The sequence below is a fragment of the Silurus meridionalis genome, chromosome 26 (genome assembly GCF_014805685.1).
Source record: "Silurus meridionalis isolate SWU-2019-XX chromosome 26, ASM1480568v1, whole genome shotgun sequence".
Taxonomy (NCBI): domain Eukaryota; kingdom Metazoa; phylum Chordata; class Actinopteri; order Siluriformes; family Siluridae; genus Silurus; species Silurus meridionalis.
Window position 1 is genome coordinate 17,500,991 of NC_060909.1, and position 24,848 is coordinate 17,525,838.

The 24,848-nt window shown below is 40.2% G+C and overlaps 1 protein-coding gene across 1 annotated transcript; it reads right to left on the reverse strand.

Annotated features, from left to right (window-relative positions):
- Positions 1–3,439: 3,439 nt before the first annotated feature.
- LOC124379812 (complement C3-like) lies at positions 3,440–24,028 on the reverse strand. Its single transcript, XM_046840391.1, is given in 36 exon segments — positions 3,440–3,747; positions 4,955–5,044; positions 5,128–5,233; positions 5,337–5,426; positions 5,664–5,751; positions 5,949–6,000; positions 6,183–6,273; positions 6,347–6,406; positions 6,505–6,660; positions 6,802–6,965; positions 7,056–7,200; positions 7,947–8,057; positions 8,337–8,416; positions 8,419–8,495; positions 8,595–8,670; positions 9,106–9,309; positions 9,381–9,467; positions 9,544–9,610; positions 9,891–10,094; positions 10,186–10,325; positions 10,397–10,482; positions 10,805–10,982; positions 13,664–13,727; positions 13,825–13,983; positions 14,609–14,809; positions 14,905–15,120; positions 17,916–18,059; positions 18,149–18,264; positions 20,743–20,857; positions 21,361–21,463; positions 21,746–21,833; positions 22,328–22,410; positions 22,502–22,593; positions 22,737–22,807; positions 22,978–23,143; positions 23,867–24,028. Coding segments are annotated over 36 exon segments (4,287 nt in total). The 3' UTR covers positions 3,440–3,592.
- Between the last annotated feature and the right edge of the window lie 820 nt (positions 24,029–24,848).

Sequence of the window (24,848 nt, forward strand, 5' to 3'; positions counted from 1 at the left end):
TTAGAGGGCATTAGCTAATTAGCTTGTTTGGATATTGAGTAGGGAAAAAAAAGGCGGGAAATTCTGAGGTAAGGAAAATTATTTAAAGTTAAAGAAAACCCCAAAACATTCATTTACTTAAGCAACATTAATTTATTTTTTTTGTTTGTTTTTATAAATGTACATTTATAAAGCTATTTTTTTAATAAAATGTCATCAAATTTAAGATATTTAGTTGGGGACAAAAAGGCGGGAAAATCTGAGGTAAGGAAAATAATATACAATTTAAGAAAACTCTAAAACATTCATTTACTTTAGCAACATTTACTTATTTTTTTTGTTTGTCTTTACATTTATAAAGCTTAATTTTACTATGTAATATGTGTGCGTTTTCAGTGGTGTGTATTCCCTAGTTGGTGTTGAGTGGTGTGTATTCCTTAGGGGGTGTTTACAGTAGTGTGTTACATGGTGTGCACACCCAGTGGGTGTTCAGTGGTGTGTGTTCCTAAGTGGATGAGTGTTCAGTGGTGGGTGTATAGACAGTAGTGAGCATTCAGTAGTGTGTGTTCCATGGTGGGTTTATTCAGAGGTGTGTGTCTGTTCAGTGGTTTTTGTTCAGTAGTGGGCGTTCGGGAGTTTGGATTCAGTAGTGTGTTAAGTGGTGTGTATATTCAGTAGTGTGCATTTTGGGTGTGTATTCAGGTGGTCTGTGATCAGGTGTGTGCACTCTCGAGAGCTGTAATATGCAGCTCTGTATCAACACAAACCACATGAATCTCAAACGATTTATAAAATAAAAACCAGACCCTGATGAAATAGAATTTGATTAAATCTCTCCCTCTACTGGTCATTTGAGAAAACAACAACATACCACCCCTGGTATATTATGGCAAATGCAAATTTTTTATGCCACTGATCATTCTCACTGCTCAGCTGATTGTGTGAGTGTGTGTATCCATATATCACCCAGAACAATAATTTATATACTTCTGGTCCATTTTTTGTTGCAGGTTCACTGTACATTTCGCAGTAAATGTATTTTGCAGCTGGCAAAATCAATTCTTCTGCAGTAGTGAAGAGCTTCTCAGCTTTATAACAAGTTTGAGGCTTTTAGTGCTGTGATGTATACAGACATAGTGGCTTTCAGCAGATGCTCTTGCCCTTTTTGCACTTTTAAAATGTAAATAATGCTGTTTTTCTCTCATCAGCAACATTTTTGTCATTAGTTATCTCTCTCTCTTTCTCTTTCTTTATCATTGCTTAGTTCTTTCTTACCTTTTCCACTTAAAAATCTTTGAGGGATGTATGCTTAGCACTCATTCAAATAAGTAGATTATTGTGTGGAAATGATTGTGCTTTATGTTAATTTTTATATAGAGAAAAAACCCACAATAATAATAGTGTCATGTTTTCCCCAAAACGTCTTTGGGCAACTCCTTCATGGCCTGGTACTGAGCTGCGACCCGTGATTGAGGGCCTTTGCAGTATGGTACCAAGTTACAGCTAAACGTTTTTTAATCTTTTAATTTTTAAGTGACAAGTCGCATGACTGTCTAACTAAATAATGCGTGGCAGCGCGGAATGTAATTAAAGCTGCAAGCAGCATTTTTATGGACCAGTCCCTCGGATTCTGTGCGCCACACATTCATGGTCAGTCTACAGCTGTTGCTTAATAAATCACAAGAAAGCAGAGACATTACTATATACATATGATTCAAGAGTGTTTTGTAGATTCACTCATCAGCTCTTTTGGCCATACATTGTAGGATGAAAGGTCTACACAAACAAATGTGCACAGGGTATTGGTGGTACAGCTGCTGCTATTGCTGTGATGCGTGTTGCTTCACTGATCTGTGGTTTTGATTGCTGCTGCTCTTGCATAGCCTCAGGTCATGGTCCAAAAAATGCCAATTAAGATTCATCTCAACGTGCAAAGTCTTTGCTGCGATATAGCCTAACGTCCTGTTTGGCGACTTTGCTGTTTGGTTTGTTTTCCGATTACGAGCAAACAATTTGCAATTTCAACGTTCTGTTTGATCAGGTCGGTGCAGATTGGACCGAATTTGTTATAGAGCAAAAAACAAAATTTGACAAAATCCATGATAGTAGACAGGAAGTTCAGTTTTTGGTGTGTATATTTAATCATACTCCAGGGCGAAAAAGAAGTGTGGAATCAGCACAAATTCATCAAATGATACAAGGAAACATTATTTATATTACAGTCCTTTAACAGGAGTTGGCCTAGTCATGAAACATTTAGGGTATTTATTTATGCATCTTATTTTTTATTTTTTTTTTCCAATATAAAAACGTCTTTTCTTGACAGGTCTTGTGATGACGTGAGCAAAACCTGGTGCAGATTGTACACAGTATGTAAGAGCAGCAATAAAGGCAGTTAGAAGTAAGTATTAATAGCATGCTATTGTAATTTTGATAGGTGGCATTAGCTAGAAGTATGATGCATAGTCTCATGTCAAGGCCTTTGCTTTGCTCAACACTTCCTGTTATGTGCCGCTGCTGTCAAGTATACTGGTCGATTATGAGCAAACCGTTTGGAGCATAAGAAACTCTTGCAATAACTTTTGTGACACTCTGAAGATGATGTCTGCCAAATGATATTTGGTGTTGATTTGCCAAAATTTGTTTTCATTGGGAATCCAGTGATTTGTGGTTATGCCCAAAATTCCAAATTCAGCCCAAATATGACCCAAAAGTGCCACTAGAGCTAACTATTTGCCCAAATTTGGATCAGAATATTTGACACTTCCCTCATAGACTCCGAGTGGAAGAATAATAATATGAAGAAATATTAGTTCACGTTAAATATAAAATGTATTAAAAAAATTCCATAGATGTTCTTGTGATCATTTGCAAATACGTAATAGAGGACTAACACATTTCAGGACATGCCATTTCAGCTAAATCAACTTTGGGTTGCTAACAGTGATGCTGCTCTTTCCCATGATGTGGTTTACTTTTTTCTTTTTTTTTTTAAATGCTTGCATGTCATGCATTAAACCACACGGACAAAGACACCGACATGAGGGTCACATGACCATCTTCTCTGCCAGATTATTTTTTCTTTAATCATTGAAAGATGGCAAAAGTCCATGAGGTAAATAATAATAGCCGTTAGATAAAAAAAAAAAAAAAAATCTTGTCCGCTTCGGCCCTTGTGGAAACGCGGCACGTTGCTAAAAAAGTTATTGCGGTAGAAACATTCCTTCTCTTGACCCCAGACAAGTAGGGCAGCGGATCCAAGATGGCCGTTCATCATAAATAGGCCTGGGGAAGACACCAAGTCTGTGTTGCGTTCTAAATCAACCCGGGCTAATGTCAACACACTGTCCACGAGTAAACACCGCACCCTCACTAATCTTTAACCTGTTTAAAGAACAGAATAGAACGACACACAGCAGAGGGCTTTTGATTTCCAGTCAGACAGAACGGAGCAGACAAATCAGTGTTAATGTAAAGCTTTATTTAGATCCGTGTGCTGTTTGTATAGGAAACGGTTCACTATGCTAAAGGTTCCGTACGTAAAATGGACAGTTCAGCACGCACACATGCACAAATGTATATCATAAAGCACGGGTGTGTGTAGAAAACAACCCTATGTGTGGTGTTTCTCAGGTCCGGCAGCCAGTGTCCCCCAATACAGATGCGTATTTCTCCAGCTCCTTGCATTTGTCTTGCGCCCGACCGTTACACTCGGCTGGTGACGGCCAGTGTTCCACCCACGTCTCCTTCCCCAGACTGTGCATGTACCTGACGGCAAGAAAAAAAAAGGATTTTAGGCAACTCAGAATTTAAATGCGTGATTGAAACACAATGCAGTTTTTTTTTAGAAGTTGAAGCCAAACAGGAAAAAAAGACTGAAAGCAAAATGCTTTCAATGTGGAGGGTACCACTAATTCATGTTGTGATTTTGGCAAGCTGTTAATGATTACATTAATTGCTATAAATATATAAATCCTGTGCATAATGCTGCCAGATTACACCAATGAAAAACTAAGGAGAGAAAGAGACTTCAGGGACCATGACGGTTGTTTTGCCCATAATGATGACTGTCTAATAAGCCGATTTAGATTCCCTAGAGCTGTGCTCTTGGATCTGTGTGCTGTCCAGTATTAGAGAGGGCAACACACCAGAACCACACCATTCTGGTTCAAATACAGGTCCTAACAACTCTGGGGATATCATAACTAGAGGTGGTTTTTATCTGGCCGATGTTTGGTGATTGGTGATTTATAAAGGGAACATTTTTGGCTTTCAGGCGCACATACACTTTTAGTAAGGATCCTAGCACAGTTTTGTAAATGAGACCCAGATAAAGTTTATAGGTGTAATGTAGCTAAAGTGCCCCCTCTGGTGGGTATATAGATGAAGTGAACTATTACAGATTGCATAAACACCCTCACAGGAACAACTTGAGCAGAAAATAGAAGGGAAGAAAGTGTGTTTGGAAATTGATAACAGTTAGCAAAAAACAGTAACAAGTGTCAGTCTATAAAAGTATCAGATAGAAGAGAGCGCACAGTTCTGTTTACTAGTAATAGGGTAAACATATCTACATTAGATCAATAAAAGCTATAAATTTAATAAAAAATATTTATGCGTGCAACGTTCTGCCTCACTACGTTTGTCTGAGCAGTTGTCTTCATCACGCAGCAGTCGCCTGCAAAAATTTTTTCGATAGCTAATGAGCATTCCATTGAATTATTATTATTTATTTAAACCCGTCTGAGTGGCCCCTAAAAATGTTATTCTATGACCCCTAGTGGCCACTTGTTGCAGATTTGTGAAACATTTGGGTGACCATTTTTTTCTCTGCTGTCAGTTGCAATGGTTTTACTTGTACTGGCTGGTTCAGTAGCTTCAAGTGCACACTAATGTGTAGAACGTAAATAATATTATGTAACTACTGAAGTGCCAACAAGTCACTAAAAATCTCCAGTGTGGGTGTATTTCTTACCCTGCGTGCAGCGGCAAACGTTGCCTTTGCAGATCTGACCGAGCTGCTCCTTATCCTTCGGTGGAGTGTAAAACCTGCTGCAGCGTTTATCTACACACACACACACACAGTTTACCTCTCAGCTGGATCAAACATGCAGAAGTGTGTAAAGGTGTAGAAAGTGTTGTGTGTACCTGGATTGTAATACTGGTAGACAGTAACTGTAGACGGTTGCAGTAGGCCCACTTTAAATTTCTGGTTCAGCCTGAACGTAATGACGTCTGCTTCTTTGTTGGAGACCTGACCACACACACACACACACACACACACACGGTACACGGAGTACATTATTACAGCATTTTAATAAAAAGTGTGACGATCAGCACGTAGTCCTTCATGTTACCTTGAACAGATGAATGATGAGGGAACCTCGATCGCTCAGATTGTCCACCACTTGGAAATTGTTGATGTAGCGATCCACAGTGTTGGTCAGCTGTCAATACACAAACACACAGTGACATTGAGCTTGATTGTGTTTTTTTTGTTGTTGTAGTGACTGTAGTGTGTTTGTGTTTGCTGTATGATGCATGATGCTGCCTGTTTGGTCTTGCTGTTTAATTTTGCAGTCATTTTTGTTGTTGCCTCTAATTTTTGTTGTTGCCTCTTTTTTTAATGTCATTTGAACTTTCATTCTTTGATATGACAAAATACTGCATGTTCAGTTCCTCACCAGCTCAAGGTCGGAGGTCTCTGGTTCAAAGCCTGTCGGCAGGTTGATATCCAACACGGCCATGCGCACCTCATGCTGCTCCAGAGCTCTGATCAGGCAAAACACGTAATAGAAAACACTAAACACATTCTTATACAGGCAAAAGTACTGGGGCATCTGACCCACTATGTCGAGCCATACGTGCTTCTTCCCCAAACTGTTACCACAAAGTTGGAGGCAATTGTTTAGGAAGTAGGAGACCAAACCTGTTAGATGAAGATATGCTTTATAAAGGTAATGGCTTACCTTACATTGATACTGAGTTTATACACCTTCTCGACCTCTGCTGGAGGCTTCTCTGTAACGCACAAATCATTGACTGAAAACACTAAAAACAACCTACTCAATACTATTCATGACCATCACCTTTTTTTTGTTGTGTGTTTAGTGTTTACATTGTATGATGTTTTATATTCAGGACATTTTATTAGTTATCTTTGACATCAGTAATCCTGCAGGTCTAATTTAAGTTAGACGCACCATCGCTCTCGCTAATAGAGACGTTCAGCTCAAATCCCTTACAGGAGCTGTTCTTGTGTACATCAGGCAACTCGTTATACACAGTTACCACCTGCGGAGCGAGACAAAAAATAGTTAAACAAAAGAATTTTGGAGGCTAATAATTGGGTTTAATGGGAGCATACCTCCAGGATCCCCTGACCACTTCCTGAGGCCATTACTGAGAAGTCCTGATCTGTAGGCACCTGTGTGGCAAAATGTATATATTTATGTATATATACACACACACACAAACACACTTTTACCATTTAAACAGGAATAGTTAGTTAAAAAAATCGCTGACCGAGAAGGAATATGATACATGAGCCAGATGTTTGGTGAAGGCCTGGTGAATATCTGAGCGACAGGGAACTCTGAGAACCACCTTCAGATTCATGTCAGCTGGAGAAGGTTTCATCACCAGGTACTCGGACAGAGCCTGTAGTACCACCATGGTGGACTACAAGAAATGGAGGGGAATTTGGTGAAAAGTGCCACTTGCAATTGTAGATTAATGGCTTAGTTGCTAAGTATCTCCTCTTCATATTTAAAGAATCCCTACAAGACAATAGTGAATTTGAAATTCACTAGTAATCAACACCTGGGTGGGTCCGAATCCTCCCCCGACCCGTCGCTGCTGATTCAGCCACTGGAACGGAGCGGCCGCCTCCTGAACATGGCCTCCTTTAAGCAGGGCCAGCAGTGCGTAACCTGTCGCCTCCAGCGTGAAGAATGTGTTTTCTGCATCCGGCCAGTGCTTACGGTCTGCAATCAAAAGGATTAGAGTATTACTGACGCCCTCACAAAGAAAGAAAACCGGTAAATGAACAGACTGCAAGTTGAGTCCATGAGTACCCGCTGATGCGGATTTCAGCAACACGATCTTCGAGCAGCCCTGATTGCTCACAGCCAGGGCGTAACACGCAATCGCTACAGAGTACGGCCTGCGCAGCTGGTGGTACCGCTCCTTAAGATATGCTCCTGCTCTTTGGAACAGCAACTGTAAAGAACAGTAAACCAGTGGTCTCAATACGGTACCATGAACATCAGTTATTAAAGAAGAACAGAATAAACACAATGTTTGGTTCATAATACAGTAAAACCATGTTGTTCAAGCAGCTAATAGTACGAGCAAATGGAGATACGAGCGACCTTGCTCCCAAAATCTTACCCTATTTTACGAGTAAATTTCGAAGGCACGAGCAAACCCACGCTGCCGGTTCCCCGCTTTTGGTTGTGGGTAGCATCAGTCGCTTAGCTGATGACGTATCGCTCGGTCGCTCTCGTTGTTCAGTGCAGCAAAAACGTAACTTTTTTTAGTGCTATATTTTTATTTCACTAGAAATCTTGAAAAATGTCTCCCGAGAAAATCAGTGATGGTGCTGGGAAAAAGAAAGTAAATAGAATTACTATTGAAACCAAGAAGGTTACAATCATGGTTCAATCAACCACTAACCACATGGGTAAGTGTTAAATTATGTTTATATTACAGTAATTTGCGGTGTATTTGTTTGTAGGCTACACATACTTTTTAAGTGCAGAAATAAGCGATCGAATGAGGTCTCGGAACGGATTCATTCGCTTTTACATTCATTCTTATGGGGAAAATTAGTTCGACGTACAAGCAAAGGGACCTACAAGCAATTTGCACGAACGAATTATACTCGTCCAACGGGGTTTTACTGTAATAGGATGTTTAACAGCATGTTTTTATGTGATCATATACTGTGTGTGTGTGAGAATCACCTCTGTGTTTACTTGTGAATCGCTGCATGTAACAGCACCCTTAGCTTCAGCCAATGCTATCAATACAAACGCAGTCAGAGTTTCCGTGGATTCAGCACCCTGAAGACCTCCCTACACACACACACACGCACGCACGCACACACACACACACACACACACACACACAGTCAGTACAACCAATGCAATGTGTTTTCTGCCTCCCCATCCTGCAAGTTTAATCAAAGCCTGCCTTTATATATTATAGTTATCATAAAACAATTTAATTATTAATCAAAAAATGTATTAATTCTTATACTTTCATGTAGAAAAGTCACCTTTCATACTCATGAAAAAACGATTCTACATACTGCACACGATTTTCCCATTTGTCAAAACGTTCTCTCTTCTCACCGTCATGGAGGTGGTATAGACCGGGTTGTCCTCCTTGAACGCTCCAGATGGAAGCTGCTTGTGTTTGAGCAGGTAAAGCAGGGGCCACAGATGTTCTGCATATCCACCGTGATGAACGGGTAAGCCATGGAGAACACCTTCACCACGAACGCTGTGATCCTGTGACACAGTGAGGAGGAAGATGACCTTAAAAGAAGCCAAAGGACCAAATCACATTTCATATATAAATCATCAATCATATATAAATTGGATAAATACCAGGTGCTGGTTCCTTCATTCTTATATGGTGGATACGATTTGTCTGATTTACGGAAATGAAGCTGGTTCTCGTAGCCTAAAACAGAAGCAGAGATAGATTATTAGGGGGCCAAGTACCAAAGGTGTCAATTGTTTTTCTACTGTTTATAATCATTATTATTATTTATGATTATTTGTAATTATAAAGCAACAGCTTTTGTTCCCAGCTTTATTTTATTTAATTTACATAGGAATGCAAATTTTAAACAGTGTTTCTCACTGTGGTTTGTAAATGGGGTTTCTTAGCCACACCTTTGCTGAGACCAGAGCTTTAATTATTCATCATGTTCGATTTAATTCCCAGATTGTCTATAGCACTAAGAAATCTTTCAAAAATAACTATTGCATCTATAAACCTGTAAATACTTTGGGAAATTCTATATTGAATGCTTTTCAGTGGCTACACCACTATCATTTCTCTAATACATTTTATAAAAGCAGACATTGAATTTACACCATCCCTCAATGTTACCAGTTTTTATGTATGAGATGGCAACCTCCCTGCGCTGGATTCCTACACTCTCCCATTGCGAGCTGCGGTCCAGATAATGAACGGCGATGAGCGGGAGCATGATTCTAGCCAAGTTTTGCTCCACACAGCCTCCAGGCATCTGGATCAGCGCCGCCAGCGAGTCCTGACTGATGGAGTTATTAAGGCTGTCGGCCAACAGATTACCTAAAACACACACGGAAATGACATGAAGGGTTCAGTAAAGACAGTGGAGACAGAGAATAACATTATTTTACCTCTGATGTTGACAAATCTTTTGGGAACAGAGTTGGGAACCACAGAACTCAATGTAGCTCTTTTCACCCGAATCAGCTGCTTTCCTCCTGAGGATCCAACACGCAAAGATTAGATTCATTCTCTGAACGCATAGTAAACTAAGGTAACAGGAAGTGATCTTACCACTGTCTCCTTTATCAGCAGGGTTCAACACAAAACTCATCACATTCATCTTCTGAATGCCTTCCATCTGCAGCAACAAATAAAAAACATATACCATACCATATACATATTTGCTCCATATCACCTTATAACCACCTGTCTAATATTGTCTTAGTCCCCCTTTTGCTGCCAAAACAGTCCTGACAGTCCTGAAGTAAAAAAAAAGTTAAGTGAAAAAGTTGCCACACACACACACACATATATATATATACACATACTGTATATAATGTATGTGTGTGTGTGCACTTTTTGGCAACTTTTTCACTTAACTTCTTTTTTTTTTACTTCTTTTCCATATCAAGCCTCACCACTACACGGAGAGTTTTCCGGACAGCGTCCCGTCCAGTGCGTGATATGGCGGTGACCTGCAGGGGGAGCTCTCCTGTTTTCAGCGGAATTACAGTGTAGGGGATGAGCACAGAGGATTTAGCTTGTACAAACACCTCCTGCTTGTGATCCTCAGTATATGCCACACTGCACATATTCACCATTTTTGACAAGACCACCAGCACCTACACAAACATATTAAATGGCCAGTGTGAAATATTCTGACACTCTTACTATGAAATGCACAGAGAACATCATGAAACACTCTACGGTTACCTTCAGGTCCTTGCTCATGTAGTTGTGTAGCACGGCCTTCACCTCAACATGTTCGTTTCTGGCTGCGGTGCGAGGAAGACGCAGTTTGATGAAGAACGGCTTCCATGCCCGGACATTGAACGGCTCGGCTACACAGAAACCTGACAGAGAAAGGCATGTGCTTGGCAAGAGGGACATAATATGAGGAAATTGATTTGAAAATGTAGTCTACCTGTGCTAGCTGATGCACTGATCCCCAGAATCCCCCACTGAGTGATGCTGTCAGGGAGAACAGACACCAGTGGTGCAACTGCCAATCTGTAAATAAGTAAATATAGTACGGTATGTATGGTAAACTAATATGCAAGGTTCTGGTACTGTATTGAAGACCATCATTGTAATTTCCCTTTACAACTAAACCCTTTTGCTAAGTTCCATCTCAGGCCAGTTTTGTCACTCTTAGTGACTACAGTGGTATATTTTTTGTAATATTGTTATCCCATGCCTGCTTTAAGTAAATTTAAGAAAAACAAATAACTGTCAAAGGTTTCTGTTCTAAAACTAACCATTTGGTTTAGGGCATGTACAATTATTTGTGTAATACTATTTAAAAGCAACAAAACAAAAAGGTCATGCTTACCCATCTGGCCCAGGGGTTTCAGGAAGTTGGACATCAGTCCACAGCCATGACTCAAAGAACTTGGTGCGTACATAAATGTCATTTAGCTCATCATAAAACTCATCACTCACTCCATGTTGCTGATGAAAAACTTCTTGTGCACCGATAAGACCTGCAAAACCTGCCGAACCTACAGGACCTGCCGGAACATAATATGCATAATATAGCACCTTGAGGACCTACACGACCTGCTGAACCCATTGGACCTCTAGGACCTTGAGGATCTGCAGGACCTTCAGGACCTGGAAAACAATGTAAAAGCCCACCACCAGTGACAGGAACACCAGGACCAATGCCAGGACAATAAAGAGGTCCAGGTAGTCCAGGAATGGAATAATAGTCAGGATAATACAGAGGACAGATGACAGGGATGACATTAGTCCCAGGATAGAAAAAAATATGTAAAAAGCATGCAATAAAATGTTTTAAGAATTGGTAATGTACAGTATATTGTTAGGGTGGTTCCCTTATATGAACTCGAGCTGTGTCGCAAGGCTTTGGGAAATTGACCGTATTGTCCACGTTTTTTTGTGTAATCAGTCAAAATTGGACGCGGGCTGTCACCAGCGTGGTGACAGCACAACCAGAAAGTATAAAACGCACATGGTGTAAAGCCGGCGGCAGCTTCTGTTTGTTCATGAAGTGCTCTGTGTGTTGTGTATTTGTCTATTGTTTGTCTGAAAAAATAAAATAAAATAAATGCAAGCAAGAAAGTGAAACACACTCTCCAGCTGTTTTCTCCTCCTTGTCCCCCTATATTTTTTAGCGGGATATGCACAGCATGTGTGTGGCTTGCTTGGGAGCGGAGCACGTTAAGTCGGTTCTCAAGGGAGCCGCTGGGCGCTTTTCGAGGAGGGTGGGGTGATGAGCAGAAAGTGCCGCTTTCTGACAAAGGTTTCGCAACCTCTACATCGGGAGGTTACGGCAGACCTGGCTCTCAGAGCCACTAAAGAGAACACTAGGGCCATTGGCCTGGCCATGGCTGCCCTCCTCTCTACAGAAAGGCACCTCTGGCTTACAATCTCAGGAATGTCCGACAGGGATAGTTTTCAGGAGAGTAAGAAACAGATGGCAGTACCTCCCATGCTGCTGTCAATGGGCGGCTTGGCAGGCACATCCCCAACCTCCCCCCACCGAACCTCCCATCGGGAGGTACAGAAACAGAGCGTCACGTCTTGCACTTCTCCTACCAGGGATTCTGCATGGCGCTCTGTTTCGAAGCCCCGTGAAGTGACAGATATAAGGACTGTCATCTTCAATAAGAGGGCTTTGACGTAAAAGTGCTTAGATAGGACATTCTGGGAATCCAGCTGTTGCACCTCATTATCTGGTGCTTGCCCTGTCCCGGCTCTTTTAGGGACCTGGTCTGTTAACCCTGCTACTGAAGGTGCTTCAGTGCAGCTTTCGGGGCCGAAGCTTACCAGTATCGGGTTCTTCCGTTTGGCCTTGCCCTCTCACCCCGCACCTTCACAAAATGCTCAGGTTTGCATCCTCAATTATATCAAAGATTGGTTGACATTGACTCGATCAGAGCAGTTAGCGGTCCGTCATTGAGATGTTGTTCACATGAAGTTTCAGGGGTTTCGGCTGAATGGCGGGAAGAGTGTGCTTTCTCCATCACAGATAACCACCTATCTTGGCATCATATCAAATTCAGGCGTCGCGTTACGCTAAAGACGGATGCATCCCTCAAGGGGTGGGGAGCAGTCATGAGTGGTTGCTCTGCCCAAGGTCTATGGGAAGGGTACTATTTACTTTGGCACATCAATTGCCTAGAGATGCTGGCCGTGCTTCCGCATTTTCTCCCGGACCTCAGAGATCACCACATGCTGATCCGTACGTACAACACCTCGGTGGTTTCTTACATTAACCATCAAGAAGGTCTGTGCTCATGCCCCTGTACAGTGAGAGCAGCTTACATCCCGGGTTGGTTAAATAAAGCAGCAGACACCCTGTTGAGGCAGGTTTTAAGACCCGGGAAATGGCGGCTCCGCCCTCATGTGGTGAAGCAGATTAGGGAGAAATTCGGCAAAGCCCAGGTAGATCAGTTTGCATCTCAAGAGATGTCGCTCTGACCCCTCTGGTTTGCCAAAGGGTATCTGCGTGCTGGTCCGCCCCACTGACCTTTGTACAGTTTTACAACCTGGACCACAGTGCCACTCCTGGACCCTCTGTCCTTCAACCTGGCTGTGCCCTTACACACTAGTAAGGGACTGGTCAGTCTGGTGAGATTGGACATTATTGCAGAGCATGGACAAGGCAGTCGTGTTCCCAAAGCGTTGGGATGCTGTGTCTCATTCCCTCAGGGAACTAGGGTTACATACGTAACCTAGAGACATTTATCATGACCATAACAAAATTGTAACATCAGAAAACATAATTATCTTTTTTTTTAAACCCATTTTTCTCCTTATTTGGTTGTTGCAAGCTCTGATCACATGACTGCATAATGACCACAAAACTTAGCTGGCCCCCTTTGCTAACAAGATTTCCGCAATACTTTCCTGTGATGAAAAACTTCCAGACCCAATACATCAAAATCACATCCCCTTATAAAAAAATGAAACGATTTATATCTAAATCAGTTTGTAAATTTTGGGTTGCACAGATTGTTGCTTTGAATCACTGAATCACAGCGCCTCCTCCTGAGCTTCCAGTAGCATGGAGCTAAACCAAGGTAAATCTTATAAGAATTTCCACTATTTTAATGGAAATTACATGTTATAAATTGAAAATGCAGACAAAGAAATGTACCAAAATTATTATTTGTTGATGTCATGAAGCTTGAGTGAAAATTCAGCCCTGCATCATGGAACACACCCATGCTGTTCCTCCCTCCACCCGAAGAGCAGCCCAAATCCCCTTGTCCCAGCGTGTCCCAAATCTGCTGGCACACAACTGAATTAGTTGTACAATGAATAAAAAAACTGTAAAGTTTTCTTTTATTTTTTTTTTTTATAAATAGTGCTAATACTAGTCACCTTCTTTTGCGTGAGATGGCTCTTACTTAGCAGGAGAAGGGAGTTGTCCACGGCCACAAGGCTGATCTTCGCTCCAGGATCACCCCTCAGTTGAAATCTAAAGCTGTCGCCTGGTGAGTATGATTGTTTCGCCTTACCCCTTAACTGTTCAACCTTGAGCTACAAAAAAGCCGACATAAGCAAGCGTGACAGAATAGTTTTATGTAAATGTGTTAAGGTTGACTTTTTTGTGCTTTGTAAATATGGCATGTAAATAAGTTGAGCTTGTGTGACCATTGCCACAAATATATACTGCTGTTTCTGCAGTACGGTGAATGATGCACATTTTTTTCTAAAGAGATGCATGTAATCATAATGGAAGGAGTCAGCACTTTGTAACATTCAGATAATTTTCTACTACAGAAAAGTCTTGGATGAAAAGATTGCTTTTTCTTGTTTTCTTGGTAACATGATAAAATGAAAATTTTATTTGGCACATACACATTCATACAGAATATGACATGTAGTGCATAACATTTAAACACAAAAAAATTATATACAATATAAAAATAAAAAAGATGAGCTGTGGTTTGTTTGTACTAAACATGGAACTACTTTTAACAAATAAATAGCATAACTGGGTGTGCATTAATAATTTACTGGGATATAAGATGCTGTAGCATTGAATTTGCACACTGAGGCTTCCTGGAAACGCACACCCCTAGTGCTTTCAATGTGAAATTTTTATTAAATAATCACTAAGTAGTGCACAGTGTATGAGAGACTCTAATGCAAATTGACTTACCGACCCCAAACATTGGCTCTTCGCATTCACCAAAAGGGAATCGGCCATCAAATCTACGTCATGCTGTAATGGTAAAATGTAGTAGGCCACGAAGCGGAACGCAGGCACCATCTCTGGTGTCAGCAGAAGGGAAAATTTGGCTGCATTATACTTGCTTAAATTTACTTTGCCTGCCCGGATTATCTTCCCTTTGTTTAACACCTGCAGACATGGTACAGAGAATAAAAAAAACAGTGAGTGAAGGTGAATGCGAGAGTTGCAAAACTAAATAGCAGGAGTGAAACTGTGTCTCTTACGGTATATGAAAGCTGTCCAGGTTTGATCCTTTCTTGGCTGGAGGTGAGGCTGAGATGCAGACGGAAGTCTACAGTGTCACCTACTTTTGCCTCCTTCTTGTCTACAGTGATGTAAAGCTGGTTTGGGTCTACCAATTTGAAAGGCATGAAGGGCTCCACCAACCATTCAGTCTTTGCCTGCTGCTCAGGCTTCAGCTTTGGGACTACCGTATTTACCTGCAGTGATGGGCAACAAGCAAATAGGAAATGCAGAATTAGAGGTTATGCTATATGTGTATCTATGATAATATGAATACAATTTGTGACATATCTACAATGGATATGACTGCTGTGCAAACAGAGGTAATTCAAGAGCCAAACTGGTCACATTTGTAAATGTAAAGCATGGGACCATAATAACGCATTGTGAAGCTTTGCCATTCGATTCAAAGAAAGTCTTTAAATGCAGCATAACCTACTCTCGTTGCTGTAATTGAGTAGTTTTTCTCAGGAATTTACCTTTTTTAAGTAGGTTAAAAACAGCGTACTTTTACATGAGTACATCTTTAGTGCTGTACGTTTACTTCAACCTGTAATCGCTAGTTGATCCACCTGTGTCCTGGGGGCACTGCTGTAAAAACTATTATGGGTATAACTTCTGCTGGTAGTACCAGCTTTGACTGGCAACAGCAGTATGTTTTGTTTATATTCGGTTTGTTTTTCAGGTGAGAATATGTTAAAATGGCATTATAAATGCTCTGGTTCATGGTTGCATTAATAATTAGATGAAGCTTAATTTGTGCCTATATACACAAACATATTGTTAGAGCTGACTGCACTTGCAAGAGTGCACTACAAGCCTGTCTTGCCTTGTCTAACTGCATTCTTTTAGAGAAGAAAATCTTGTTTTTTCAGATCTGTTTTTAACCTGTGTTTTCCCCTCTGCCTCTTTCTCATTAATGACTGCATTTTATATTACTCTGCTTGAATCCTGCATTCAGGTCCACGCCACTCATCGTATTTCCTTACAGAATAATCTGGCAAAAACATGGACCTAGCGGATGCACCAAAACGTTAGGCTTGCCCCGCCCTAAACTGGCAATTTACTGACACACCCAAAACGAGCGATATGTTTGAGTTACTCCGCCTCATCACGTCGGCCCAAAGGCTTGTTTGACAAACAGAGAACTGCATCTAGGGGCAGCCACCTGGAGCCTCGCTCCCCACTTCATCTGGCTTTTCCCGACCTCCGAGGCGTTCTAGGTGTGTCCACTGCTGGCACCTGACCTTCCTAATGCCTCAGCTTAAGGATTTTCATGCCTGTCCAGTAATTATGTACTTTGTAAAGTCAGGTACTGATGTAGGGTAAGGTGGCTAGGGGTGCAATCAGTGTTTCAATTCATCCCAATGGTGTTCAGGAGGAATAAGATCAGAGCTCTAAAGCAGGCCCCTCAAGATCTTCCTCTCCCAATCATGTAAACTATATCCTAATAGAGCTCACTTTGTGCACAGGGGCACTGCCATACTGGATAATGATGCAGCATCCAAAAACATTCTATACAATTGTGTGCCTCCAGATTTGTGGTAACACTTTGGAGAGGAACCACATATGGCAGGATGTGCTATATTAAAAAAATAAAAATGAATAATATATATATATATATATATATATATATATATATATATATATATATATATATACAGTGGAACCCGTTATGTCGATGTCCTAGGGGTCGCCAAAAGCATCGAGGTAACCGATGATCGAGATAAACGAAAATCAAAATGGCGGCAATATATTAACGTGCTTGAAATTTCTTTATGTACATGATGGCGTTAATAAATGAGAATGTGCATGCACGTGTTTTTCAGGTTTTTATACACAACAGCGTTGCCGCGATTTGTTTGATGAAGGCATGCTATAAAAATACATAGAGTACATGTTTATCTGTCAGGAATCCACCTGCCACGCCCCCTTCGGCCCCTTTCAGCATGTCAGGTGCTTTCTCGGCCGCTTTCTCTGAAGCTCCAGGCTTCAATCGCGCACATATGGTGCTCGTTTATCATCATCACCAGCACTTATTTAAACTTCCACACTCTCACTGTCCGTTATTGTTGGTACATGTTGGTTCACGGCGGTCGTTGTTATCGCTCATGCGTATCCCGGTACGTGTCTTCCCACCGGCACTCTCTCAACGGCTGCGCTTTTCTTTCCAAAGCGCATCGCGGATCCCCCCCGATCCTGCCGGTGTTCATTCTATGATTTTGGATGGTCATCACAGGTTCCGCGCCGCCAAGCGCGGCTTTCGCCTCCCGTTCATCGCATAACATTTAACAACAAAAGGCATATGTGCACTAACTAACAGCAGAGATTCACCAGTATACAATACAACACCTGTAGCAGCTATAAGCCTTGATTTTTCCGCCACTTCCGCGAGTTCTTTTGCGGCTGCACCGAGATAACCGACGTTAAATGGCAAATTTTTCCCCCCTTGTGCTCGAGATATTAGGATTCAGCGACATAACCGATAAAAAATGCTTAGAAAAAGCGAGAATTTGGCAGTTCCACTTCAAAAACGTCGACTTAATAGGGTTGTCGAGATAACCGAGGGCGAGATAACCGGGTTCCACTGTATATATATATATATATATATATATATATATATATATATATATATATATATATATATATATATATAATTTTTTTTTTTTTTTTTTTAAATGACCATATTAGGTTCAAATTGTGTTCATGTAACGTGAAACACATAATGGCACTAAGGTGTGATAGTGGTAGGTGTATGTTCAAGGGGATAGGGTTAGCAGTGTAATTTCAGATGTAAATACATGCAGGTAAACATAAGCACAATGTAAAAACATATTTACAATGCATAATTAAGGAAGGGTATGCTGATGTCCTTTCTGTTAGATTTCACAACTTGCTCTGAATAATTGAGTAGCTAAAATGTTTTTGAAAAGTAATAGTACGTTTTACATTGTGTAGGATTTTTTAGTACTCTTTTCACCACTGCACCCACCTTTATAGTCTTGGTGGTAAAGTCATATGGCATTTTAAGGGACACTCTAATTGTGCCACTGTGCACTTTAACAGGAGTGGTCAAGAAGCTGATTTTCACTGGAACATTCGGAGCCGGGGACCCGTCATGATGGCTGACTGTAACCTGAGGCACAAAATGCAATTATTGGAAATGGAAAGTGTAAAGCAGTTCAATTCTCTGTAGGTTGATATTCATAAGAGTTAGTGTTGTACCGTCAAGTCAAATGGCAGGCCAGTTTTAAAAAACCTTGATGTGTCTTTAATGGCAAGAACATATGGTGTGAAGATGATTTTGATGCCCGACTTCACCGCCTCCACAAGGTCACTTCCTGAAAAATGTACAAAAAAATGTGCATTATATGCTTTGGGAATAGGAAAGACTTAGGAATATTTGTGTCTTACTGTATGTTTCAGATTTGCCAGTAAGTGTAATGTAAATCATTTGTGCAAAACATTAAGATGTACTGGATCTAGGGTTAGCTGTGGTCAGTCTGCTTATGGGAAAACCCTTTCTCAAATATGTCTAAGACAAAAAATCTGGCAAATTTTACACAAAGATGCTTGAAGTTGAACAGGAAGCTTGGATAATCAACTGAGCCAATAGAGCTTCACAAGCCAGTGCACACTTTAATGCCTGTCCCAAGCCCGGATAAATATGGAGAGTTGCGTTAGGAACGCCATCAAGCATAAAACATGTGCCAAAATGTGCTAAATTCATACCGGATCGGTCGAGGCCCGGGTTACCAATGACTACCACAGGTATTTTATTCAACAGGGTACTGGTTCGAAATTGGGTTCGCCAACTGTTTGCCAAAAAAGGAGAAGGAGAGGGGAAAGACGTCTAACAAAACAGCAGGGATAGGAAAATTGTGTAGGAGAGTGGAGTTTCGGGTTGGTACTTTAAATGTTGGTACTATGACTGGGAAGGGAGAGAGGTAACTGATAAGGTGGAGCAGAGAAAAATTAGATATGTTGTGTGTTAAGGAGACCAAGTGAAAAGGGATTAAGACCAGGAACAATGGAGGGGGGTCTTTTGCAACAGCTTTTGGGACTCACACCTGAAAATGACCCACCTATATTTTAAAGTTAACAGTGTGGGCTACATACACAATTTAAATATTTTTGGATAGAAGACAAATTGGGCTTTACTGTCAGTCATTCAAAGTTGATATTGTTTAAAAAGATAATAAGTTATAGATGATGAAGTGACTGGACTATACACTTCCTGCATTGAACATTATTATTATTTCATATATAAATACATGAAATTAGTCTTGGAGCAATCCATAAAAGTATTGGGTTGAAAGCCACATGTCTCATTAATTTATTTTCCAAATTATATGGAGATGTCATGACAAATGAGATGCCTTCAAACACATGCACTGCAGAAGGGATAATAGAGACAGCTCGGAAGGTGCTTGGTGTGACGTCTGAAAAGAGAAAGAAAGACAAATTAGGAAGTGCAGAAAGCTTAATGAGAATGTGATTGGAGAAACAGAATTGGGATTGACATAGAGATGAGAAAAGTAGTCAGGAATACAAGGAGATGCGGCAGCAGGTGAGGAGGGATGTGGCAAAGGAAAATGAGGAGCTGTATGAGATGTTGGTCACTAAGGATAGAGAAAAGGATTTGTACAGACTGGCCAGGCAGAGTGATCCAGCTGGCAAGGATGTGCTGCAAGTTAGAGCAATAAAGGATGTGAGGAGAGTGTGTTAAGAAGGTGGAGGGAGGATTTTGAGCAGCTGATGAATGAGAAAATTTGAGAGAGAAGGTTGGATGAAGTGGAGATGGTGAAGCTGAAAGTGGATTGGATTAGTAAGGAGGAAGTCAGACCAGCGATTAAGTGGATGAAGAGTGGAAAGTCAGTAGGACCAGAGGACATCCCGGTGGAAGCGTGGAGATGTTTAGGAGAGATTGCATTGGAGTCTTTAACCAAATTGTTTATCAAGATTCTGGAAGGTTAGAGGATGCCTGAGGAATGGAGAAGGAGTGTGCTGGTACCTATCTTTAAGAATAAGGGAGATGTGCAGACCTGCAGTAACTACAAGGGAATAGAGTTGATCAGTTACACCATGAAGTTATGTAGTGAAAGAGTAGTGGAAGCCAGGCTAAGAGGATCGGTGAGCAACAGTATGGTTTCGTGCCAAGGAAGAGCACTACAGATGCAATATTTTCTTTGAAAATGTTGATGGAGAAGTATAGAGAAGGTCAGAAGGGGTTGCATTACATGTTTGTGGATTTAGAGAAAGTGTACAACAGAGTGCAGAGAGAGGAGTTGTGGTTTTGTATGAGGAAGTCAAGAATGTCAGAGAAGTATGTGAGGGTGGTGCAGGACATGTATAAGGACAGTGTCACAGCAGTGAAGTGTGCAGTAGGAATGACAAAATAATTTAAGGTGGTGGTGGGTCTGCAGGAAGGCCAAGGAGGAGGTTAATGGATGTGGTGAGGGAAGACATGCAGGTAGTTGGTTTGAACGAGGCAGATGTAGAGGAAAGGATAGTATATAGACAGATGATCCGCTGTGGAGCCTTAACAGGAGCAGCCAAAAGAAGAAGGATGCTCGGAAAACCACTTTTAACACACTTTGTAAGCAAACACTTACCATGATAAGTACTAATTCACATGGCCAATTGTGCTCTTAATGTGTTTTAGAATATTAATATATTGTATCTATTTTTGATTGGAACCTACTAAGTAATTTTGAAAACACAGTTAAGAATCAAGGATAGCATGTGTATCTACTCCTGTATCTTTCATCAGCTCTAAATATCCCCAAAAGAGATATTACAAAATATAGTCATCTTACCTGTGCTGGTCAACACAGAAGCTTTAATATATATAGACACGCCCTCTAAGTGTCTGACATCAGGGTATGCTTTCTTAAGTTCATCAACGGTCAATGTGGCAATCCCACCATTCAGCTGCAAATTATCATAGATGAAAAACAGAAGCAAGAAAGTAATAACCCCTAGTATACTAACACCCAGACTTTAAACCGATTTTTCCCCATGGAAAACACCAGCAGTTGATAACAGGTGATGCCTGTGGTGAAGATCTACCACTGGAAGAAGACTCGGAGAGCAGAAATATAGCCATACTACAAGATACAGATCACTACCCAAAAGTGTGGATCTGCTCATGATTCAAAACAAACTGCCAACACCATATGTTATATGCTTTAAGGCATTTATCTATTTCTAACTGTGTACCTAAAAATTAGCGGTTCAATGTTTAAAACTTTTTAGGACATTTAGATGTAAATATCAGAAAATAAAGCTGAAATTCTGAGCAGATTTTTTCTTCTATCAAGATATCAAAGCAAGAAAGTTTTATATGATGTAAAATAAATGTATAGAGTCTATTTACACCTTTACTTTGTCTCTCACTAATGAGATCCTATGCAAGACCTTTATATTGCACTCACATCTTTCACTTGCTTCATAGAGGAGACTCGTTCATTCACGCCCTCTTTCTTGATTCCAAACACCACGTGAGCAACACTGTCCACTTTCTCGCCATAAAAATATCTGAGAATAGATACGAGAAGCTGTTGAAAAAAAGCGGCTTCTAAAATGTTACAGAATGAACAATGGAAAAAGAATCTGCATTTTAAAATGGGAATGTTTTAGTGATTTCGTCTAGTCCAATCAGAGTCTAGTATGCCAAATGCTGTAATCTAAACCAGCCTACAGTTTGAAGGATAACCTAACTAAGCGGTCATCTTTCACTCTTAAAGGTTATACTTATACATTCTTATATTCATGGATTACATTTTGCAGTTAATATAATTAGTCTAAGATGACACTTACTTGGCATACACCTTCACCTTCAACTCTTTATCTTCTAAACTCAGATGGAACTTTGACGGTACCAGCGTGACATTGAATGCTGGAAGCTCTAAGAGCAAAAATGTTTCAGGAAAAGCTCAGTAAACAAAACAAAAGAACATTAAACAGTAATTACATTCCATTAGCTTAATAGACTAGTATTCCCAAAATGAAGTGTGATTCCTATTCAAAATGTCATTTACTTTTAATCTCTCACTATACAGACAAAAGTACAGGTAGTCCTTGACTTATGATGACACTAGTTAATAATTTTAGAGCAATTTCCAAGAAGAGTGGAGGTTTTTTATGTATTATAACATGGGGACTAAATGTAGAAAATGTAAAAAGCAAACTTTTGTTCTTATCTCCTATGTTCATTCATGCTCACGCAAATATACAATAAATGGGCACACGATAGTGATTGGTTACTACCAGATTTATCTGCTTTTTGATTAAATTAATTAAACTGTTGTGAACAGTGTCTTATTTCTCCCACAGTATCTGTCATCCAGCTAGTTAGTTCAGATCCATTTTCAATAAGTTAAGTGTATCTGTTATACCTACCATATTTCTTCACCTCAAAAGGTGCACTATATGTCTTGTTTCTCCAGTCGTCGAATTTTGCAACAATTTTCCACTTGCCCTCTCTATAAAATAGTAAAAATATTCACAGTTAAGCAAATAAATAAAAGATTCATAAATTTAAATACACAAATATTTCACCACCTCTATACATACTTGACAAAGTCTGAGAGTGCGTAAGTGTCAGAGTAAATGCCGTCGGCTGCTCTGACGGCAGATTTAGCATGGACTGTAATTCCATCAGTGTTCTGAAAAAGCAGAAATTGTCACTGCTTCCAGTCCCCACTGCAGTTAAGCATTTATAGATCATTTTCAGGCTTTGATTAACAGCGACTAAAAATGCGTGAACCTTCCAAAATGGTCTTTCAATAAAGTGCATTAGCATAAATACCTGAATTTCAACAGAAATTGTATTGTTGAAAGCCTGAAACTCTGGATTAGAAACAAAGGCTCTGAAGCGCACTATAAAATAAGAAAAACAAAAATCAGCTGAATCTGTGTTGCTTTAAATCATGATTTTGGTCATTGCCCATCATCAGTGTAAAGCATTATGAAATGTTAGTCTTAATCTGAGTAGAGATAAAAATTTCACAGTGAGAGACAGGCTTTCACTTGTGTCTTACAGTAGCTACCTGTGTCTCCTGGGTTGTAGATGGGCTTGTCTGTCTGGATGAAGATGTATCCAGAAAGAAAAGACACTTTACTGATGTACTCAACCTGTTGGAAGGGTCCAAACTCGGCTAGCAGCCGAACATATTTTCTGATTGTTGGGTCTTGGTGTCGTTTTCTTGGAGGAATCTGACAAAACAAATACAAAACAAAAAATTTCTTTCTGGCTATAGTTAACTCATAAGGTCATCATTGTTTTCAAGAAACACAAGAGAAGGAAAGTACCAAGACCAGATGGCATTTCCCTAGCCTGTTTAAAAACCTGTGTGGTCCAACTGGCCTTCATCTTTTTACAGATCTTTCATCCAGCCTGAAATAGATTGCTGGTTACATAGGTATTCACTTTCATTTTCTGGAAGGTATTCACCCGGACAACTGTCAGTTTCTTAGATTACCCTCTCCGCACGAAGGGTGTATGCATTAAGACCCACAATATGCAGGAGCTGAAAGATTGACCTTTTCCAAATCCAAAATGAAGGTTCACTTGATTCCAGGATTAAGATGCATCTGGAACTTATGCATGCAAGCAAGTTCTTCTTCTAACTAGCTTATTTAGACTCTTGGCCATCTTCATTTATGTCTCTTAACAGTTTGTTTATTTCTTGATTTTTTGTTAAATTTTCTCGTGTATTTCAGACACCTTTCTCCAAGTGACTTCAAACTGAGCAGTTGAGCTCAGGGGCTCCGAACTCAAGTATTTGAACTCACTTAGTCCAAGTCCTGGTTCTTAACTACTGAGCTACCGTGCATGTATCTCTTGAGCACTTACAATAGGTCTATCCTTCGTATACCTATTGTGTAAAAATGCTTTGTGCTTATTATTGTTTCTATGTTAATCAGAAACTGAATTACCGTTATGGTTTTGAGGACACTGTAATTATTATCAGAGTTCAGGGTGACTTTTCGCCGGAGCAGTGTTACATTTTTCTCTGGATAATCAGACACCAAGAGAGTAACGACGACCGGCTCGGAAAGTCCAAAAGCCTCCAGCAGAATATTTTCCTCATTTCCCATTCGTAGTGTAGATGGAGCAACTAGAACAAACCTGTTAAAAAAAAAAAAAGGGCGGTGAGGTGGTATGGTGGGGTTTTTCATGCTGTCTAAAACCTTCCACAACTCCATAAGATTTATTCAGTCTAAAACGGGCTCTATATCAGAAATAACACATTTCCATGATTGCAAATAAACATGTTTTTATTGATTTCATAAGATTTTCAAACCTGCCTCTGATTCAGTGTGTGTGTGTGTTTGGTGTGTGTGTTTGTTTTTAGCAGGATAAGTATTAACTTTGGGTCGCGTACAAAATCCGGCTATGAGTCGCAAACACAGCACACAATTGCTCATTGACCAAAGCATGAGCTGGTTATCGAGCAGAGCTCGAACAATTGTACATTTTGGTTTTACATTGTACAATACAAATTACTTACAAAGTCTAGTTTGTAGGACTTGCTGTGGATAATGAAATTGTACAAAATGTACAATTGTTAGTCTTAAATGCAATGGCAAAATTATGCAGTACAGCGAGCTCTGCTCGATAAGCAGCTCATGTTTTGGTCAATGAGCAATTGTGTGCTGTGTTTGCGACTCATAGCCGGATTTTGTACGGATTTTGTACGGCTATGTACTATGTATTGCTAAGTACTGAGGATGAGGAGCTGTATCATGAGGGAATATCAGGACAATCAATAACAATAGCAATAATAATAATACAAATAGTAGTAATAAAAATTCCAACATACTGTCTTACAGAGTTATTCCTGTACCTGTTATGGAAACATACAAGCAACAAATTCAAAGGACATAGAGTCAAAGTAGTCTAGCTTTATTCTTAAAA